The sequence below is a fragment of the Homalodisca vitripennis genome, chromosome 4, assembly GCF_021130785.1.
Source record: "Homalodisca vitripennis isolate AUS2020 chromosome 4, UT_GWSS_2.1, whole genome shotgun sequence".
NCBI lineage: Eukaryota > Metazoa > Arthropoda > Insecta > Hemiptera > Cicadellidae > Homalodisca > Homalodisca vitripennis.
The window spans coordinates 163,803,712-163,823,224 of NC_060210.1; the positions used below are offsets into that span (position 1 = coordinate 163,803,712).

General features: G+C 33.4%; 1 protein-coding gene across 1 annotated transcript in view; it reads right to left on the reverse strand.

Moving 5' to 3' along the window:
- Positions 1–16,969, reverse strand: part of LOC124360507 (dual specificity protein phosphatase MPK-4-like) — a 32,950-nt gene extending 15,981 nt beyond the window's left edge. The window contains exons 1-4 of the mRNA XM_046814198.1: positions 16,355–16,969; positions 12,053–12,184; positions 7,832–7,931; positions 5,629–5,715 (exon numbers count right to left, since the gene is read on the reverse strand). Of these exons, the coding sequence (XP_046670154.1) occupies positions 5,629–5,715; positions 7,832–7,931; positions 12,053–12,184; positions 16,355–16,424 (389 nt within the window). The 5' untranslated portion in view covers positions 16,425–16,969. The remainder of the gene's footprint in view (positions 1–5,628; positions 5,716–7,831; positions 7,932–12,052; positions 12,185–16,354) is intronic.
- Between the last annotated feature and the right edge of the window lie 2,544 nt (positions 16,970–19,513).

Consider the following 19,513-nt stretch of genomic DNA (forward strand, 5'->3'; position numbering starts at 1 on the left):
CAAAACAAAATTTCCTGAGGATATTTTGGCGCAAACGTGATCAATTTGATTATTCCATGTCAACCCTCGATCAAGGTGTATTTCCAAGGAAATCTCGAACTATAGACCTCTTCTAGTATGGAGTCTGCCAACATAGTGGCAGGTCCCACACCGAGAGAATCCACAGGCCGAAGAGCAAAGTTTGATGACATTGGTCTTCGTTGTGTTTGTTTGGAGATTGAGGGCTGTTGAAGTGTTTGAACGCAATTGTTGACATCAACAAAAGAGCGTTCTTCCAAGAGAGATGTTGATTTTTCACTGAAAAAAGAGTCGTGTCATCAGCATACTGCACGGCCTTTCCGTGCATTAGTGATGACTCAATGTCATTGACATATAGCAGAAACAGAATTGGGGCTAAGAATAGATTCCCTGAGGAACCCCATAGTCCAGTCGGATTTTGTTTGAAAGTTGATTTGAGATTTGGACAACTTGAGTTCTGTCGCTTAGAAATGATCTAAGCCACAAGTGTGGCACGCCTCGGATGCCGTGTGTTTCCAAAATGTCGAGCAGATGTTCGTGGTCAACACAATCGAATGCCTTAGATAGATCGAGAAAGACACCTAAGGTGGCATTTCGATTTTCTATACCCTCAACAACCATTTCAACTAGATTCGCCACAGCGTCGGTAGTTGATTTTCCTTTTCTGAATCCGAATTGGTTTCAGAGAGTTGGTTGTTTTGATTTAAAAACTTCAGCATTCTGATCAAAAAAGATTTTTCAAAAATTTTGCTCAAAAAACTGGCAAAATGGAGACAGGCCGATAATTATTTGTGGAACAGGGATCGCCCTTTTTTATAAATTGGACTTACTTTCGCGGATTGTAGGAGTGAGGGAAATACTCCTTGTTCAAAAGACAAATTAATTAAATGTGTTAGTGGGCTCAGAATATGTTTGTAACATTTCTTTATGAGCCACATAGACGTCAATTCAATATCGTTCGATTTTTTGGACGGGAGCTGTCTAAAGATTTTGATCAAGCTCTTCTTCTAAAACCGGTACCAGTGCCAGTGACGTTACTGGACTATGTATTCGCATAAGATTCACTTGAGGCTGCAATGGCCGGGGGTTTAGCTCGCAAGCCACAGACGCGAAAAATCTGTTAAACTCGTTCGCCACCTCCCCAGCCTCACATACAAGTTCATCTCCAATTTTAAGTTTGATTTGATCACCCTGTCTTTTGTTACTTTTGATGATGCCCCAAATTGTTTTTTGAAACATTTTTTGAAGATATAATTGATTTTGAGACATCCATAGCTTTCGCTGCTTGGATCACTTTCTTATATGTTTTTTTGTATCAATTGAAAAAAGAGTTTGAATTCAGCGTTCGAAGTGTTTTTATTGATTTTCGGAGAAAAATTTTTAATTTCTCTCTCGACACCAATATACCTTTTGTGATCCAATTGCTGTTTGCCTTTTTTTGACAAACTTTGATTGTTTTCGTAGGACAGCACAAATTATTAGGATGATAATTTAGGACCTCGTTAAACATTTGAAACTGCTGTTCTACTGATTGCGTTAAATTTAGAAAGTTCCACGTTTTTCTTTGGACAGGGAAGTGTTCAGAAGAGCAATGTTTCCAGGCCTCATGTCTCTTTACTGTTTTTGTGATTTTGAGCTCCCTTTCGAAGTGTTTTCCACTGATTACAGCCTCTTGGCCACAGTGATCCGAGATTGCTGTGTTGACCACGGACACCGCGACACCTGGAATGTTGGAAATGATGTTGTCTATAGCTGATTGAGTAGTTGCCGTTACTCGCGTTGGAGACTTGACAAGCAACTCAAGGCCAAAAGACCTCAACAAATCCACACATCTTTTGGTGATTGGATTCTGGTTGTCCATTGCGTTTAATATTGAAGTCACCCATGAGGATGAAGTCTTTTCTGTGATTGGTCAAGTCTGTAAGTAAAGTGTTCAAATTTAGAAAAAAAAATTTCTTCACTTCCACTGGGAGACCTGTAAAATTCCAATGACCAACAATGTTGTGTCACTGCCTTGAAGTTTGATACCAACTGCTTCAAAGTCGCGATCAACTTTTCCTTGAATTGAAAAATTGGAAAAGGTGAAATTATTTTTCACAAAAAATAGCAACTCCCCCTCCTTTTGGAGTGGTGTCGACAGTAAACGTCTGCCAATTTGTAATTTGGAATGTGGCAAAGATGTAATGTTTTTGTTGTTGAAACCGTTTTCGGTTACAGCAAGTACATCTGTTTTCAAATCTTCACACATGAGTTGAATTTCCTCAAGTTTGTTTGGTTGCCAATTGAGAATTTTGGTGAAGCAGTCGTATCGTATTTTGAATGTGAAATTTTGAATTTTTTGTTTCTTTTTTTCTACACCGGCGGTCACACCACCCCGTCGCTTGAAGGTGCGGTCCCTAAAAAAAGAGAGCGTCCCTTGAGGCCGTCACCATCCGGAGTACACGGTCCCCTCGCCGCTTCGGCATAGGTGACATGCTGGTGTCTTGAGGGATGCTGAGGGGTGTCGGCTGTTCTCCCCGTTGGCAGCCACAGGCGCCGGCACGATGGCAGGAGGGGCGGCGGCCGTCGGAGCAGTGACGTGCGGCGGCCGCGCAGGCTTCCTCGGTCCCGCAGGGGCGGGTCTCAGCTCCAGGAGGCCTCCCCACCACCATCTCAGCCATCAGCCGCTTACCCCGCATTGAGAGATACTGCCGTGCCTCGTGAAATGCTTACGGCCGATTTTATTGAAGTCAATCACTTGAATGTTATAGCGAGCAGCCAGTTCCTCAATATAAGCATTCACGAGCACGGTCTCGTCCTGGATGGGATGGTTTGGTGCCAGCTCATGTCTAATTGGCAAGGTGACTACAGCGAGCTCGGTGTTGGCCGGTCTGGTAGCGATGTGGGCCTCCAGGTGACTGTATATGTTGCGTTGTTTGCCCACTGCTAGATCGTTCGAGCCAGCGATTAACACCTCCTTGTAGTGGGTTCCGGGTCGAGATGGTGTGTGGCCCGAGCTCACGATGTCCAGCAGGCCGGCGCCCAGGCATGCACACGTCACCAATAGAGAACGGAGAGCCGGTCATGTCCCCGACAAGTCCCGCGATGTAAACGGGCGTGACTGTCACCTCTAATTAGTAATGGAGCGGAGGTGGGGGATCGGGGTAAGGGAAGTCTGCAGTTTTTTGCGAGGATTAAAATTGTTGCTTTGAGGATGGTTCGGGCTGGAGAGGTTTGAGTTAGAGATTTCAGGGTATTTCCTTCTTTTTTGTCTATGAGCAGGCAGTTTTTTATTTTTTACTGAAAACACCTGAGAGTGAGTTTTTTCAGCTGGAGATACTTTCTTTTTTGATGTCACTTTAATCCATGGCTGTTTAGAATCTTCATCTGCGTCCTTTCTTGCTGTCAACTGTTGATTTAAGTATTGATTTTCCGCCTGAAGAACCTCGATTGTTGTTTTTCTGACTGCAAATAATATCAATATTTCTCAGCACACCGTGCACCACGCGGTTGACTGCAAATCGCACTGCGCACTGAAGTCTAAGGAATAGGGCGCGGGGGGTCTTTTCGCGTGCTGAGGGACGGCTCTGACTCGCACTGGACGCCGCGGTCCACCGTCGCGGAAGTGCGGGCGGTCCGGTCGACGCGGAGCGTGTTCGAATTATTCACTGGAAATATCTGGTCCGTGAATTCAAGTAGTCGGGAGTCGGATTCGATGGTGTGATCCAACAGTTTTTTAAACTCGCTTTCCAAGGACGCGTAACCTCTTTTTTAAAGCCGGGAAACCTCCGCTACTGGGTCTTCAGGTGTTTCCTAAGACTGATGCTACGCTTATTGGTTCCCCAGGGCCAGGTGTGGTGTCGGTCAGTGCGAGGCCAGGGTCGGGCGTGGAGCAGACCGGCGCAGACGGCGTGACGGGTGTCGATGGTGTGGGAGGGTGCAGACGTCCTTTGCAGCTGAAGCGGGTGGAATGGAGGATGAACGAGGCGGCCACAGCACGAGGCTTGGTCAGCGGAGACAAGAGGGAACGCATGGTGACTCCGTGCTCACCAGTGTGTTTTACATTGCACACACTTACTCTTGTTATATCCGCATCGGTTTTTATTGATGCACCGCACTTCTTCCCCAGCAAGCAGCGCCAAGAAATCTCACCATTTCTCAGGGTTCTTAATTGTCTATATTTTACGTTGTTGAATATAATACAGGGGTTTCCAGAGTTAGTTTTTTCAACAGTGAAAATTCATCGTTGATAAATAAATAAAATATATAAATATATGGATAAAAATGCAATAAAAGTATAATACAGTAACAATAAAATATGGAAGAAAATAACAGTATAAAATGCAAGGATTAAAATTATTAAAATTATTTACAACATTTTCCCGACGCAAAAAACTGAAACTCCGTTGCCAGGTATCGAACCAGGGATCTTCCGCTTAGAAGATTAATACGCTACCGGTGTTGCCACAGGAGCTGATATCAGTAGTGATTACTGCTTGTTAATGGGTCGCGACGCTCCCAGTCATGTCAAACGTCGACTGTGTGGTATTGTACAAGTCTAAACCTTGTTAGTCAGTTGGTTATGTACATCAACAAAATTGCTTACGGATGAGATAAACTGTCCAAGTCACTTTGAGTTCACATTAATGTACATTACTATCACCAATTTGCAGTCAAACACTGTTATCAAGTAATAAAAACCGTTTAAAAATTAATTAAAACTGCGGAGCGTCGCTGAGTCTGTGTTTACATGTAGGGGCAGGCCTCCCTACCAACCTCATAGTACCCCAAATAAGACGGAATAGTGGGGATGAACTTGTAAATAGTATTACATTAGTACAGTAACATTCATTGTGAGTGATATTATTAGTTTTAGAAGGAGACAACTAAATACACGAGTGCTATTTGGACAGTGGGGCATGGTCCGCTTGTGGAGAATGTTTAAGGATAGTTGGAATCAGCACTACTACCAAAGACTTTTGATTTTACAGAGGAACTACTAAAAATAATCCCCAGCTTCAGAAAGATTGGTAGCATATAAAGAAATTCAGTCTTAACACAAAAGTCAGTCACATAAGGGCAAAATCTGAAGTGGATATAAAAATACAGTAAGACCAAAAGAGTTTTTCCTTTGATTAAATGTTATCCTGAAATCATGAGTTCCTTATTTTGTCTATACTATGTGTCTTCGATTTTATCTTATTTAATTGAAAACATAATTCACTTTGGATACTAAACAATTTTAAGAATGAAATATAATTATGTTGTTAGGCAATGTTGTGCAATTTAAATTCATAACTTGCCACTGAGCAGAATCACACCTGAATATTTATATAGAGAACGTAATTTTTACAGTACATGTCTTGCTTTTCTATCTTGACAAAATAAACTATGTATTTATTCTAATTATGCGAAATTACTACCAATAATCACAAAGTAAGGTATTATTTAGATATTAAGTTGATATTTGTATACAATTATGTGTTTTGTCAATATCATGCTATAATACTGAAAGTTTACAAATTTATAAGTCAAATAAAACGATAAACTAATGCAAAGATAAACAATCTCCCCATATATTTGTTTATTACTTACATATCTATCTGAATCATTTTATTGCAAATAAATTACCTCTCAAAAGCGTCCTGGTATGAGATCCCATATTTCTTCATGATGAAAGCAATGACTACAGTAGCACTTCGAGATACACCAAAATAACTGCAAGAGAATGAATAGTTATTTATCAAAATAACAGTCACTTACTATTTACTCATTTAATATTAATTCACTGTAGGAATGGATTAATATACAGATATAGCTGCTAATGGAGAACTAAGTATAAATTAACAGTATTTCAACATTAATTTATGAGAGTGAAAGGATGAGAGGGGAAATAGTCATTTATGGTGCAACAAACCTTTGACACAAAACATGCAACAGAAACAAAACATTATTTATATCTGAAACAGTCCAAAAACATTAATGTTTCAGTTACTTTTTACCAAAAAAAATTTAAATATCACTATGGAACTTAAAAATTCAATCCATAATGAGAAAGTAAGAACATTACTGGGAAGTAAATAAAGCTGTTTCTTCTATAACTGAGAGGAGTTAGATGCCATTTTAGGTATTCTAATTTTGAATGGGTATTAGAAAGATAACCATACATCCACAACAGATTTATTTGACACGGAGTGTTGTACCAATCGGTACAAGACCACAATCAAACATAGTCATTTGTATTTCCTGTTTGAAGAAATTAAATTATAATTTCTGATGTTAGGGAGAAAAAGAAAGAAATAGATTGTTTTACCTCAATCTGAGAAACATGAAATTTGTTTAACATTCTTTAGAGTTACAAAGAAAAAATGTTACAAAGTACCCATCAATTTAGCAATATATTGGGGGAAAGGCCTAAGTGACAGGACTCTCCCAAATAGAAAAAATTAAATCCTATAATAAATATTATATAAATAGTTTACATAACGTAGATAAAATACTTTAATATTAGTTCAATTCCATGAATTTTCAGTTTGAAAAACTTAAATAAAACAAACAAAATAATACCTTACGATAGTTAAAATCATTTAACAGGGGGAAATTGGCAGAAAACCAGCAATACTTTTTACAAAATACAGGTGAAATATTCAAAACAGGAAAGATTTCTCTGATTTGAACATAAGTACTGAAATTAAAATTCTTTAATGTTACAATTTACATAATACATTCTTTTAATCTTATAAATGTATTAATTAAATATGTATAATGTTAAGAGATTACACATAGCCATAAAAATTAAATGTATAAATTGATTTATTTATTTTTATAATGTTATTAAATTATTGTATCATATAAATATTTTTTTAATAGAGTAATAATATTTTTCTTTCAACACATTTGAAATTTTGATTTTAAATTAATTGTCTTTTTGGATTGATTTAACAACCAGGCAACTTATTGTATAATTTTCTTCCAAGATACCGTGGTGAACGCTCAAACAAATTTTATGAAGGAGACAGGATTTTTCCGGACATTTGCCATAATTCAGTAATACAATACAATCGGTAACACTAAGTTTCGAGATCTGCAATCTGGTCTCTTCTTCAGGTAAATGACTAAACTACTGTATGACTAAAATGTAGGTTTAAGTAAACAAAACATACCAGAAAATGCTAAATTATACAGAGTTTTTAATTTTTTAATTAGACAAATGGTTTACACCTGGGTTCAGATTAATCTCTCTAGAAAAGTTGACGAACTTTTTATTAAAATACTCCGAAACTTTCCGTTCATCAGATATGATGTCATAGTTACATCCTTCTATATTTAAATTCATAAGCCGTGAAAATTGGTGTTTAAAAGTGCTGATATGTTTGTCTAGGGCTCATTTCTTTCTCTATTTATAATTTTTGGAAGACTACTGTCATTTAACATAACATTGGTATTATTTTTACATAGATTATTCATTGTGATAAATGACCTATTTTTAAGTGATTGCAAATAATCTTACTCTATTGATGCAAGCTATAACTACAGGCTTGATACTTACTATCCCTTACAAAAAAGAGCCAGAGTAATGTAATTTTATATTTCCAGTTGTTTTTCAAATTACAGCTGTCAATTTATTTATGCTCTTAAATGGATATTGAAAAATTAACTATTACATTATTATATTTTTATAGAAGTTGATTTTTAATACCAACAAATGGTTTGTTTGAGTAATTATACACATGTTATCAATATGTACTACTCAACATGGGCAATGCAGATTACTACTCCTTATAATTATACTAATAAAAACAGAAAATATGTACAGTTGAATTGCAGAGCTTACCAATGAACTAATAACACATTCTTCTGATCTTGGGAATTTTTTATGAAATTATATGTTTCTTCAAAATGAGCAAGAAGATCTTCTTGGGGCAAATCTGTCACTGAAATAAAATAGTTAAAGTTTTAAATTCATAAACGAAGAAATGATACAGTAATAATATTTATTTTTATACATATATTAACTATATCTACTGTAATAATTGAATTGTTAATACTTTTTAATACTATGCATTATTAGTGTATTGAATACAGAACTGAGCTGGTCCACCAAGACACCAGTATGTGTCCTGGTGCACCCTCCGTTAGGGCACATTTGATACAGACATATAAATTATTGTAGCAAAATATATTTGACACAGTAAAATCATATTACTAATTTTGGAGAAATAATGCAGCAAAATAATTTGATTTGCATACATAAATGTGAAAATAAATATAATCAACATATTTTGTGGGAGTTTTTGATATGAAGTCACCTAAGAGAGTGACACGAGTGTCTCGTGTAATACAGTGTTCAATGCAAACTCTTGAGACTAACCATTCTGTGAATATTACCAGTTAACTGCTGGTGCTGGGTTTATAAGTGCAAAATGTAAAAGTTACTCTAAATCGTTAACACTGGTAAGAGTTTAGCAGTTGTTATTTTAATTTATATCTATGACAGCCACGTCAATGTCAAATTAATGAAAACGAAAGAAATTAAAACTGACCAAGTGAATTATACTACTTAATTACAACAAAAACCTTACTATTAAATATTTACTATAAAAATAAAAAAACTTCTGTTTTGGAGGTCACAAAACGTTAAGGTAGGATTTTAATTTTATTAGGTCATTTGTTTACTAAATTATTGAACATAAAAATGACATTACTAAATAATTAACCATACAGTTGTTAACAAAGAATGATTTTTTAACTTATTTGACAGGCCATCATTTTTACTGGATTGGGCCATTGCCATAGCCCTCTGATTTGTACCATTGATCTTCTATTAAAAGGACCTCTAAAGTAAGATGTCACTCAATGGTGGTACAATGCACATTTCAAAATTGTAATTTACTCCCAATCACCCATTTAGGGTTGGGGTTAAAGTTTCATATATCCAAAAACCAAGACTCTTAGTCCTTTAACAATCCACCTCTCCTCCTCAGAGGATATTGGTTGTTATATATATATATATATATATATATATATATATATATATATGTTCGTAATGTTCTATTTATAAATGTTAATATGGGACATGGGACTTATGGAATCGTGGTATATTCACTTCATTTTTTGACATTTTTTACTGACTTGGATTGCAAATTACACAAAAAATTTGACCAATTGGAATCTGTATTCAAAGTACCAACTGGACAATTGGTCTCTTCAAAATTTTACCTTCTTTGGGACTTGTAGGTATTTCTTTGAATTTAAAGCAACATTTGTCACTTGCTTTGTTTAAAACAAATGATTTGCTTTTCAGCATTCTCCTTCAAACAAACTTTTAACAGTTAATACGAGTATAATTCATTGTTGTTGAAGAATCTTTCTTCCCTCTAGCATGTTTTCTTATTTCTTTACAGGTTGCTTGATCTCTTCCTCTTCTATGGTGGTGGTTCTATACTTAGTTACCTGATATTAGGTCTCATTTGTAAGTGTTCCTTCATCAAACGCATCATTAAGTTTTTAGATAGTCTTTTTTCTGCATGGTAGTGAGTAATTGTGAATAAAACTTTTAAAATTGCCATTTTATTAATGATTGTAATATTCATAAATACTTTTAAAAGTGCTAGAGACCACCACCTTGTAATCCTAGATAGAGAATACAATAAAAACATTTTGTTACAGTCACACCTAACAACTGAAGTTTTTTGCCTCCGGTAGTAAACTATGATAATTTTAGGCTTACTTGTTTCTTCGTCAGTAACTTTGTGTTACACATCATTGACAAAAGTATACCTCTTTTGTGTCTTTAGTCACATAAGATACTAACATTTTATCATCCTGGAACCCCTACAAATAGCTGTCAACTTTTTTAGTTCTGTTGGGTAAAAAAGAAGGTCATCCTTCCATCATATCATCCTTGTTTTTCAAAGTTCTCTTTTCATTACATAACAAGCAATTGGATTGCTAGTGTGGCAATTGTCAGTGGTTTGATTTTTGTCAATTGTCAACCTTTCTATTTAATTTTTCAAATAGTTTTACCAGCTATTTTACTATGTCCTAGATAGGTGTGTACTCGTAATATTTTCAGCACTGGAACGCGATAAGTGGGGGTGGGTCACGGATCTCACGGCAAAACAGATGTCCAGGATTCTCCCACAGAAAATTAATACAAACTTAACCCTAAAATACATGATTTTATTCATCCTCCAAGGAAATATGAGAAATACCATTTACTGTACACCTTATGATTTGCTGCTTTTATATGTTTTTTAATACTGTTCAAACAATTTTATTCTAACATTGTTAACTCCTCTAAAACAAATTTGTAGGACATTTGATGACACAACGTTCTCAACAGATGAGATTTGTTGCTGGAAATCATTATAAATATTCTTCTTTCGCAAGTTGTTATGACCCTTGTCAGCAACCGTTCATGCTTAATTTATGGAGTTTTTCTTTTTTCTACACTACAATTTCTTTCATTGATAGTCAATTTTGCTTCTAAAGTTTTCTTTCCAGACTTTATTTTTACAGCCTCAAAAAATGCACATTTCTTCTTATAAATTTGGATGCATAAAGCACATTTGTGTTTTGGTTTTACTGAGATTCTGAAAGCATGGACTACTCGACTTGAATGTCATATACTACTGCTAAGTTAAGTAAAGATGTGGGAGACGACAGTTTTTTGACAATCCACTGTACATTACATGTTCTATAGAAATTCAATATTAGCTGAATGAATGTACTTATACACCCAAGTGCTTATATTCTCAAAAGCCTAAAGTGGAAGGCCGGTTTTCTTTTTCAATAAAGTAGGCTGTTCTAAAATAGTTTGGTTGTCATTAAGTGGGAGTTCCGCTATATTTTCAAATCCATTCTCAATTATATTTTTTTAGTTTTAGAAGTAATTTTGTCAACAGTTGTATGGTTAGCAGAATGCTTGTGTCCAAAGGTTTTTTTTCTTAAAGATGTCATCTGAGCAATTTTAATACATCCACTGAAAATTATCAAATAGCTACTCACTCATCTGTTGAAAAAACATGCCATAGTTTTCTTTTTTGCATTGGCAGCTTCCATTTTAATTACAATGAAATTCAAGTTATATATTAAAAAACGTTAATAATAAATGTTGTAAATTGATTGGCTAAATATAAATAAGGGATGACAATAGGTTAATTGTTCACTGTATACAATTTCAAGACATATCATTGATAAAAAAGCATTCATTTCATTATCTACATTCCTAGCATGTCCTTTTGCTACACAAAGTTTTTTCACAATGTTTAGTTTTCTGACCTTGCAGATGTGTGCTATTTCAAATGTACACCAAATTGTCTCACTACCATTTCCAAGAACAAAATCAAAATTATCACTTAGTTCCACATCACTCCGATCACTACAATCTTTCATGAACCCATCAATATCATTGTCATATTCAGATCGCTCCTGAAGTATAGATTTAATTTCACTTGTATCAAATATGTCAGACATGATGTTTGATAAAGTTTCTAATACAATTCACAGAATATAAAGTACATTAAAGAACAGCACGTTGTACAAAATACAACGGACAGGACACGGTTTGTTTCACTTCCCTCTGAAAACCAGCTTACCTTGACCAGAACCGATGATCTTTGAGAAAGGGGTGTATATAGCAAAGGAATACATTAGGAATGCCAACCACTCACGCATGCAACATTACACCGGTTAAACAAAACTATGACATTTTGAACAACAGTATACATCCCAGAAGATTGATCTAAGTTTTCAGAGATTCAAGTAAGGGTCAGGTATATTCAGATTTAAAAACCAGATTATTGTACAAATTTTGTTTTTAACAGACTAATATGCAGTGTTTTGTTTATTTAATTCTACTAATCAATTAAAATGACAAGATTATTATTGTTGTATAATGAACAATGTTCTATTATTCTATTAAATATAAATATATAAATTCTATTATTCTACTTGACAAATGTTTTTGAAGTGTAACAATACTCTCCTCATTTCCTGCATGGTGTGTTACTGTGCAGTGTTACATCAAAGTGTTTAGAAGCACAGGACTTACCTTGAATAAACAAAGTCTTGATTCCTGGCAAGTCAGTTATTTTTAGTGGTAGTGGGCAAGAATCCACAGTAATAATTCTGTTTATCTTGTTGGATTCCAAAACATTTTTATCTGTTGCAGCTGTTACGTTTCCTACACAAATTACGTTTCGTATTTTAATACACATTAACTTAGTAAATATTTTTTACCCAAAACACAAATGTAAGTTTTGTATTTGAGAAGACTGGAAGTGTTCGTTACAGAAATCCTCAATACAAACTAATTATTAGATATTTTGCACCTTATTATTCTAACTTAAATAATAGTGTTAAGCCTATATATAACTTTCTTCTAGACAAAAACAGAGAATTAGGCCACACAATTATGAAATTAAAATACCTTTTTTTACAGAAGCTTCTGAAAAATGATAATGAAAGAAAATTTACTGTATACAAGACAGTATCACATTTTATCACAATATGAGTTGTAAGTTAACTGTACACAAAATTAGAATAGCCCTATTTGTATAGAATGTTCTTAGAAAAATATAAATTTATAAGGTAATGTAGTTTTTATGTTTGCAAAGAGCTTTATAACTCTTTTATTTGTTTTAAATGCAAAAGTACAAAATAACTACTTTACACATGTCATTTTTTAATGTGGATATACAGTATTAAATGTAACAAAACTCTCTACACAAACTTTAGGACACTGTCTCTTGCGAGAAATAAAGCAAAAAATCAAATGTTACTAATGGTCTATATATTTGTGTTTACTTATCTATCTGTTTTTTTTTTTTTTATTTAGAAAATAAGGTACTTTGGGATTATACCGACCACCCCAGTATGAAGAACACAAAAATGTAAATTTATAGAAACAAACATGACAGAACGAAAAAAACAACTCTTTAATTACAAAATTACAAACTTACAAGCATTTCCAGGTATTGTGATCGGTATTGTTGTCGCTGTATCTTATCTTTCTCGAAAATCCCAATTCCCGATTACGGTAGGCCGCGCGGCATCACATGATTATTTAAGCTTTTTGCACGGTACATAATTGCCTTTCCATTACAATTCAATTTATATTTCTGATCAGCCCCTCTAGAATTTGATATTTTACTGATAGGTACTATCTCGAGGGATGTTTTTCTGTCGCTGATGGCCGGAGGCACTCGCATTTTGGGTGGCGGAATGTGATCAAGAATAAAAACAAGTTTTGAGTGTTTTTTTCAATAAAGAGTTTAGTTTTTGTTGAATTTTTGTGTTTGGAGAAATGTAGGGGTAAAACACGGAAGTACAACAAAGCGACGCACCAGCTGAACGGGCGCGGCGAGACTCTGCAATCACGTTATCTACTAGACCGCTCGACTTTGACCTCTGTCTAAGGATGGGGAGTGGTTTTCGATAAGACAATTCCTGTTTTATATTGACGAAATATTGTTCTAACGCTAATCTAGTAATCAGTATAGAAGTAAAATGTCAAATAACGATTCATGTCTGGGTGTGGTCAGTATAATCCCAAAGTACCGAAAAGGATAAATAATTTTAAAACCTAATTCAACCAACTTTAACCAAACCTTAGTAAACTCTATGGTGATAGAGTCAACAAAAAAGTATCAATGAAAAAGTTTTTTAGAATTTGCAAAATAAATTTCAAAATAGCGGCTATTCGAAATATTTAAATTAAAATATCTTAAAAAGTACTTATTTTTACAAGAAAGTGACAATAGTACCTTTTTTGTAGAAAGTTTATTAACAAATTAAAAGACACTTTAAATGATTAAATTGGGTAACAAATAACTGACTATTTATTGCAAGTTTATTTTAACCATGCATGTTCAAAATCAAGTTTTTGCACAATGAGGTACGGTATTAAAAGTTCAATTAAACAGTGCAACAAATTTTGCTGTTTACCAACATTATCATTTAGGTTATTAGTTACCGTATTAATTATTCAACTTATGTATATCAAGATACCTAACTTAATTAACCCCATTTATTTCTTTTAACTGAAAGGACGTACTCATTAATACTTTATTACTTATTTTTGGGGATTGAACCAGTACCTACAAGAGCGAGGAAATGATGGATATAATACAAAATTTATTTGTTTGTGTGTCCTATTTTTTTAATAAACCTTTATTTGACAAAAGATATTTATTAAATCTAAACAAGAATATAATTTAAAAAACTATATTTGACACATTAAATGCTTTTTATTATTTACTCTACTACAGTTAGTGTACTGCTTTACATCCATTGAGCAGTAAAGATAAACCACCCTGTCTAAACACGCAAATTGGAAAATCTTTCCACTATAGCTAAATAAAAAGAAAACTGTATTTTTTATTATACACTATTTATGTATTACTTTGACCTATTTCTTTGTCCACTATCAAGTAACAATTCATTCATATTAGATATTGAACCTTAAAATGTATGCTAAATGGATATGTAGTTAATTCTCTGTACCTATATTTTTACCTTGAAAATCCCGTAATTTCCAGAGAAATCTAGTTGGATGGCAACCCTATATGAGGGGAGAAATTGTTATCTTATTTGTGGTTTACTTAGCTGTTCTACTCATATTTTTTCCAATTTCAGTTTTCAAAATTGCAATTAAACATTATCAATCAAGTAATTTGTTCTTATTATTATGCTTATTTTCAGAGAAAGATTCTGTTCTTTAATGTTTTGCTACAGAATAATTAGAAAATGAATGACTATGAATATTAAAACAACTAACTATTAAAACTAAAATTAATAATTTGTGTATCATACCATTTTGTAAATCACATTACGAATTAAAACATACAATATTGTAACAATGGATATTTACACTAGAACATTTATAACCAAACAAACAAAAAAACTAATACAACACGATAACTAATAAAACATAAACAATTGTCAACATAAATTGGAATAAGTTACACACAGTCAGCGTCTGTTGACAGTGATGATGAGTGTATTAGTATATCTTGAGTTGACGTGTGTTAATTTATTGATTACTGTTATATTTGGGTATATCATTTTTTGGTATCAATTTACAAAATCGTGACCATGGAAAGGTATGTTAATTTTTTTTTCCTGAAAACTACAATTTTTCCTGAAAACAATAGTGAAGAAAAAATTCGTCGGCAACGAAAATCAAAGGAGTTACGATTTTTTGAAATCCTCTGAAAACTCTGTTTTTTGACAGTACCTCTGGCAATTTTACTGAAATGATGACGTTAATCCTGTCAACGATGCCTGCCCGCTGCGCAGTGCTGCGCACTGCTTGCTCTTTTAGAAAAAAAATTAACTCGAGCTTGCAAAAGTCGAATCCCAGATCACGTGATGCCCCTGATCCTTAACCCTCCAAGTGTTGTTCGACAAAATTTTGTCGGTTATTTTCCATTCTTAATGCAATAATGGCCGAAAGGCATCAATATAATACAATGATATACTTTCCCCCCAGTTTATATGCACCTGTGATAATAATACTTGGCTATAAATGCCCAACCCATGAAAAAAAGTCCATTTTTCATGGTCACGGTATTGTAAATAAATACCCATTTTTTTAATGCATTTCATTGACATTTAAATGTTTAAATACTTATAAATGTTCGACATATGAACATTATTATCCAAATGATTAGCTAATAAAAATAACATTATTTTTTTAAGTTTAAAAACCTGCAGTATGACAAGTGTCCAACACCACAATTAAATCATGATTATCGAATCATCGGTATTAATGAATAACGAATCCTCGATATTAATGAGTATCGAATCCTTAATATTAATGAGTATCAAATCTTTGATATCATGAGTATCTAAAAATACTGAATACAAAAAATCCAACCAAATTACGTAAATGGTATTTCAAATTACAATATAGTTTCGCTGGGTTTTAAATCTTAAAAATTAATATATTAATGATAAATAAAAAACTGTATATGTTATTTATATGTATGAAATATTACAAATAAAACAATGTAACATTTACGTACTTTATTCTATTTTCAAGGATAAACACGGCTGTCTCTTTGTGACACAAGGAACACGTGTACATCGTTATTGTACTTGCTGCCATTTATTAGTCAAATACCAAACATATGATTATATTTTGTATTAATTTGGAGCAATAATGTAGAACTGAATTATGTTGTAGGGTTTTATAATTGTATTGTAGTGAAGCTATACTTTTATATGTAAAATAAATGTAAGGACATCAGTATCCAAAAGATTAAATATGAAGTCAGATATTTTATTATAAAATAACTACTGTCTCGATAACCAACACATTTTCAAAATTTCTGAAGTAAAGAATACTTACCTAAAAACAGGCCTGTTTCAATAAGATCAATACTTGAAGGACCAGCATCAAAATCTTCCCTTTTTAACATTTTTAATGTATTAAATCTCCATTTACTGAACTTCAGAACAAACTTAATTATCTCGAGATAGTTTTATCCTAAATAGCCCAGGTACAAGGATGAAAACTTCACACAGTATAAAAATATAGCCAAGGAATTAAATTTCGTCCCTTATAGATGTATTTATTAGTTGTAATTTAGGCTAGGCATACAAATGTATTGTTTAATGCTGTTCATATAGTAGCCTGTTGAAAATTAATTTAGCTTTAGGGTTTGATTTTAGACTTAGCATTTATCCCAACGTATCTATGAAACTATTCGAAAATATCTAAGTAATGAACTCGAACACTCTGTCTAATAACATTACAAAGACTGACCGAACAAAAGTATTAAGTACTCTTTTGTCAAATTTATTTTAAATTAATTATTTCCGTAAAAGCTCATTCTGCTGTTACATTTTAAACTATCAAAATACGTTAATGCTCTGGTTAAGTTTTCACATCTCATCTTCACTCAGAAAAGTAAACAAACAAAGCAGAGCAGACGACAGTAGAACATATTATTACCTCTTCCAAATCAACATTGACTTTTTTTCATTTCACGCCTTCAAAGAAAATACCCTATTTTAAGCAATGGACTGAAGAGAAACGTGAAAGTGTTACTCTTAGCTATGTATAATCAACATAATAATAATTATTGAAGTGAATACTTCTTTTGGCGGATAATGGATGTAGGCTATGTTTCGCGTCACGTAACGTAACGTCACGCTTGTTCGCCTTGTAGCCGCTAGGGACGAGTCAAGTTTCTTATTTCGGAAATTCAAGATTGTAATGTAAATGATACTGACAAAAAATTGGAAAGGCAGAAAAAATTACTACATTTTAATTTTCATTATATACTAAAAATGAAATTATGGGTTTATAATAACTGAACTGTCACAAACATTCTAGAATAAAATCTTGCTAAATACCTTGTTTTCTTAGGTATCTTTTAGGTATATCCATATCTCGTTGTACTCGTGTTTTTATCGTTTGACATTGTTATATTTAATTTATATTTTAAAAAGTCAATTAATGTTTTTGACGTTTCTTCAGCAAAATTTTTTATTAAAATATGTTTTTACGTAATTTATTTTTTACGTGAGTGTAAGGCTCCACGTAATTGAGTAAAGGTTATAATTATAGTCAACGGAAAGACTAATTTTCTTCCAAGATAAAATTGCACTAACGCTTTGTTAGCTAAAAAATATCTAAAACATTTATTTTTAATCCTTTTTTAAATCTCGTCAGGACGAAACTAGTTATGAACTGGAATAGGAGCTAATATTAATAGTGGTGAAATTCAATTTAGAATCAGATGACCTATAAATACTGCAATTAAATAATGCAGTAAGTTAATCAATTTTACTTTGGATTCAGTAATAAATAAATTAGCAGTTCATAGATTTATTCAAACCAATATTTTACCATATATTTTAGTATGTACATGATTTTATTCACAGCCCGTTATAAGAAGTAGTCACTTTTGTCAGTCAGTCCCGCCACTGCCTTTTCCACGATCCTATGACATTTAGTTCATATAATACATTTAATAATTCATTAATTAATGGTACAATAATTCACCTTTAACAATAGGAGGTTGTTGTAATGTCCTCTCCAATTTACAATTCTCATTGAAGCATATTTTTATAAATGTTACATTTATTAACTACCACTCTGATTAAAAATATATGATGGATAATGTAGACCATTTAAAAAATTGCGTTGTGTTGAAAACACTTTACTCTCTTTTGTTAATCTACGGGAACCATGAATACAATCCGAATACAAGACGAATGGGCGTTCAATACGGGAAGAGAGACCATTTCTACGTTTAGCTTTTAAATTAAACTTCTCAGTACCTAATGGAGGCACCCATCTAGCGAAGATGTCCTTATTTAACACGAACTAATGGTGCAAGGGCATTGGATCAATGTAGAGGTAACGAAAGCTAAATATGTTCATTGTAGTGAGAAAGCCAGACCACAAAATAGTACTCAAGAATTTGCCGGATTAAGGTGACACACGGTATTATGAGAATACTGAGTCATTTGCAGGTAGTCTGTAAAGGAAACTGAGTTTTCCATTGGCTCTGAAATAGACATCTTCAATGAGCATCTGTAGACTGAAATAAGGTATCAAAGATAATACCTAGATCTCGAACTTCAAAGCGTCAAATAATGTGGTCACGTCCCAAGGAATAGTTATGAACAATATGCTCTCTACAACGATATAAAGATATAATGCAACATTTATTTCCGTCCAGGCCATAGAGATTTTCTTACACAACTGATTGACTCTGCCAATGTTATGCTGAAGACCACTGGAGTCCCAAGTAAGAGAGATCTCAGTTAAAAGCGTAATATAATAAAAAAAATTAGCGATACACCACGTCGACTTTGGCTATAAAATCGTTAATAAAAATGTTAAAGAGGGAAGTCCTAAATTTGAGCCATGAGGTACTCCTTACTTTAAAAGCTGAAGAAGTTGATGCAGCAAATTTGACCAACAGTTGTCGATTGGAAAGATAATTTTTAAACCAAAGAATAAGGTACTTCACCTCAACGTCTGAAAGTTCAAGAGATGATATTCAACCTCACAATTGTTATCAGAATTTAATGCAGTTTTTTACAATCTATGGCATTTTCTCTATTAAAAAAAGCCATGGTCTTTTCAGATAACCAGTAAACAACTGGGAAAACGAGTATTTTCCAAACGTTTCATGGGTGTATAATTGCTGAATCGTGTGCCCAGGATACTACACATATCCGCAAAATCTTCTATAATATCCGTAAAGCTAGAACGGGAAGACCAATGATTCAACAGATAATTTAGTATGCTTACATGGCCACACCCTCTGTGATGAGGAACAATATTATATACCATTTCGGCATATATCCTATTTAATTAGTATCCAGTGGTAACCAAAAACAGAGAGCAGGATACACAACTCGCATGAACAAAAATATCTATGGAAATCATTATTACTTGTATGTGTTATCAAATATTCAATGACCAAATTTGTTAATATTATATCAAAATGTACTAAACAACTTGTTCTACAAATTGTTGAATATATTA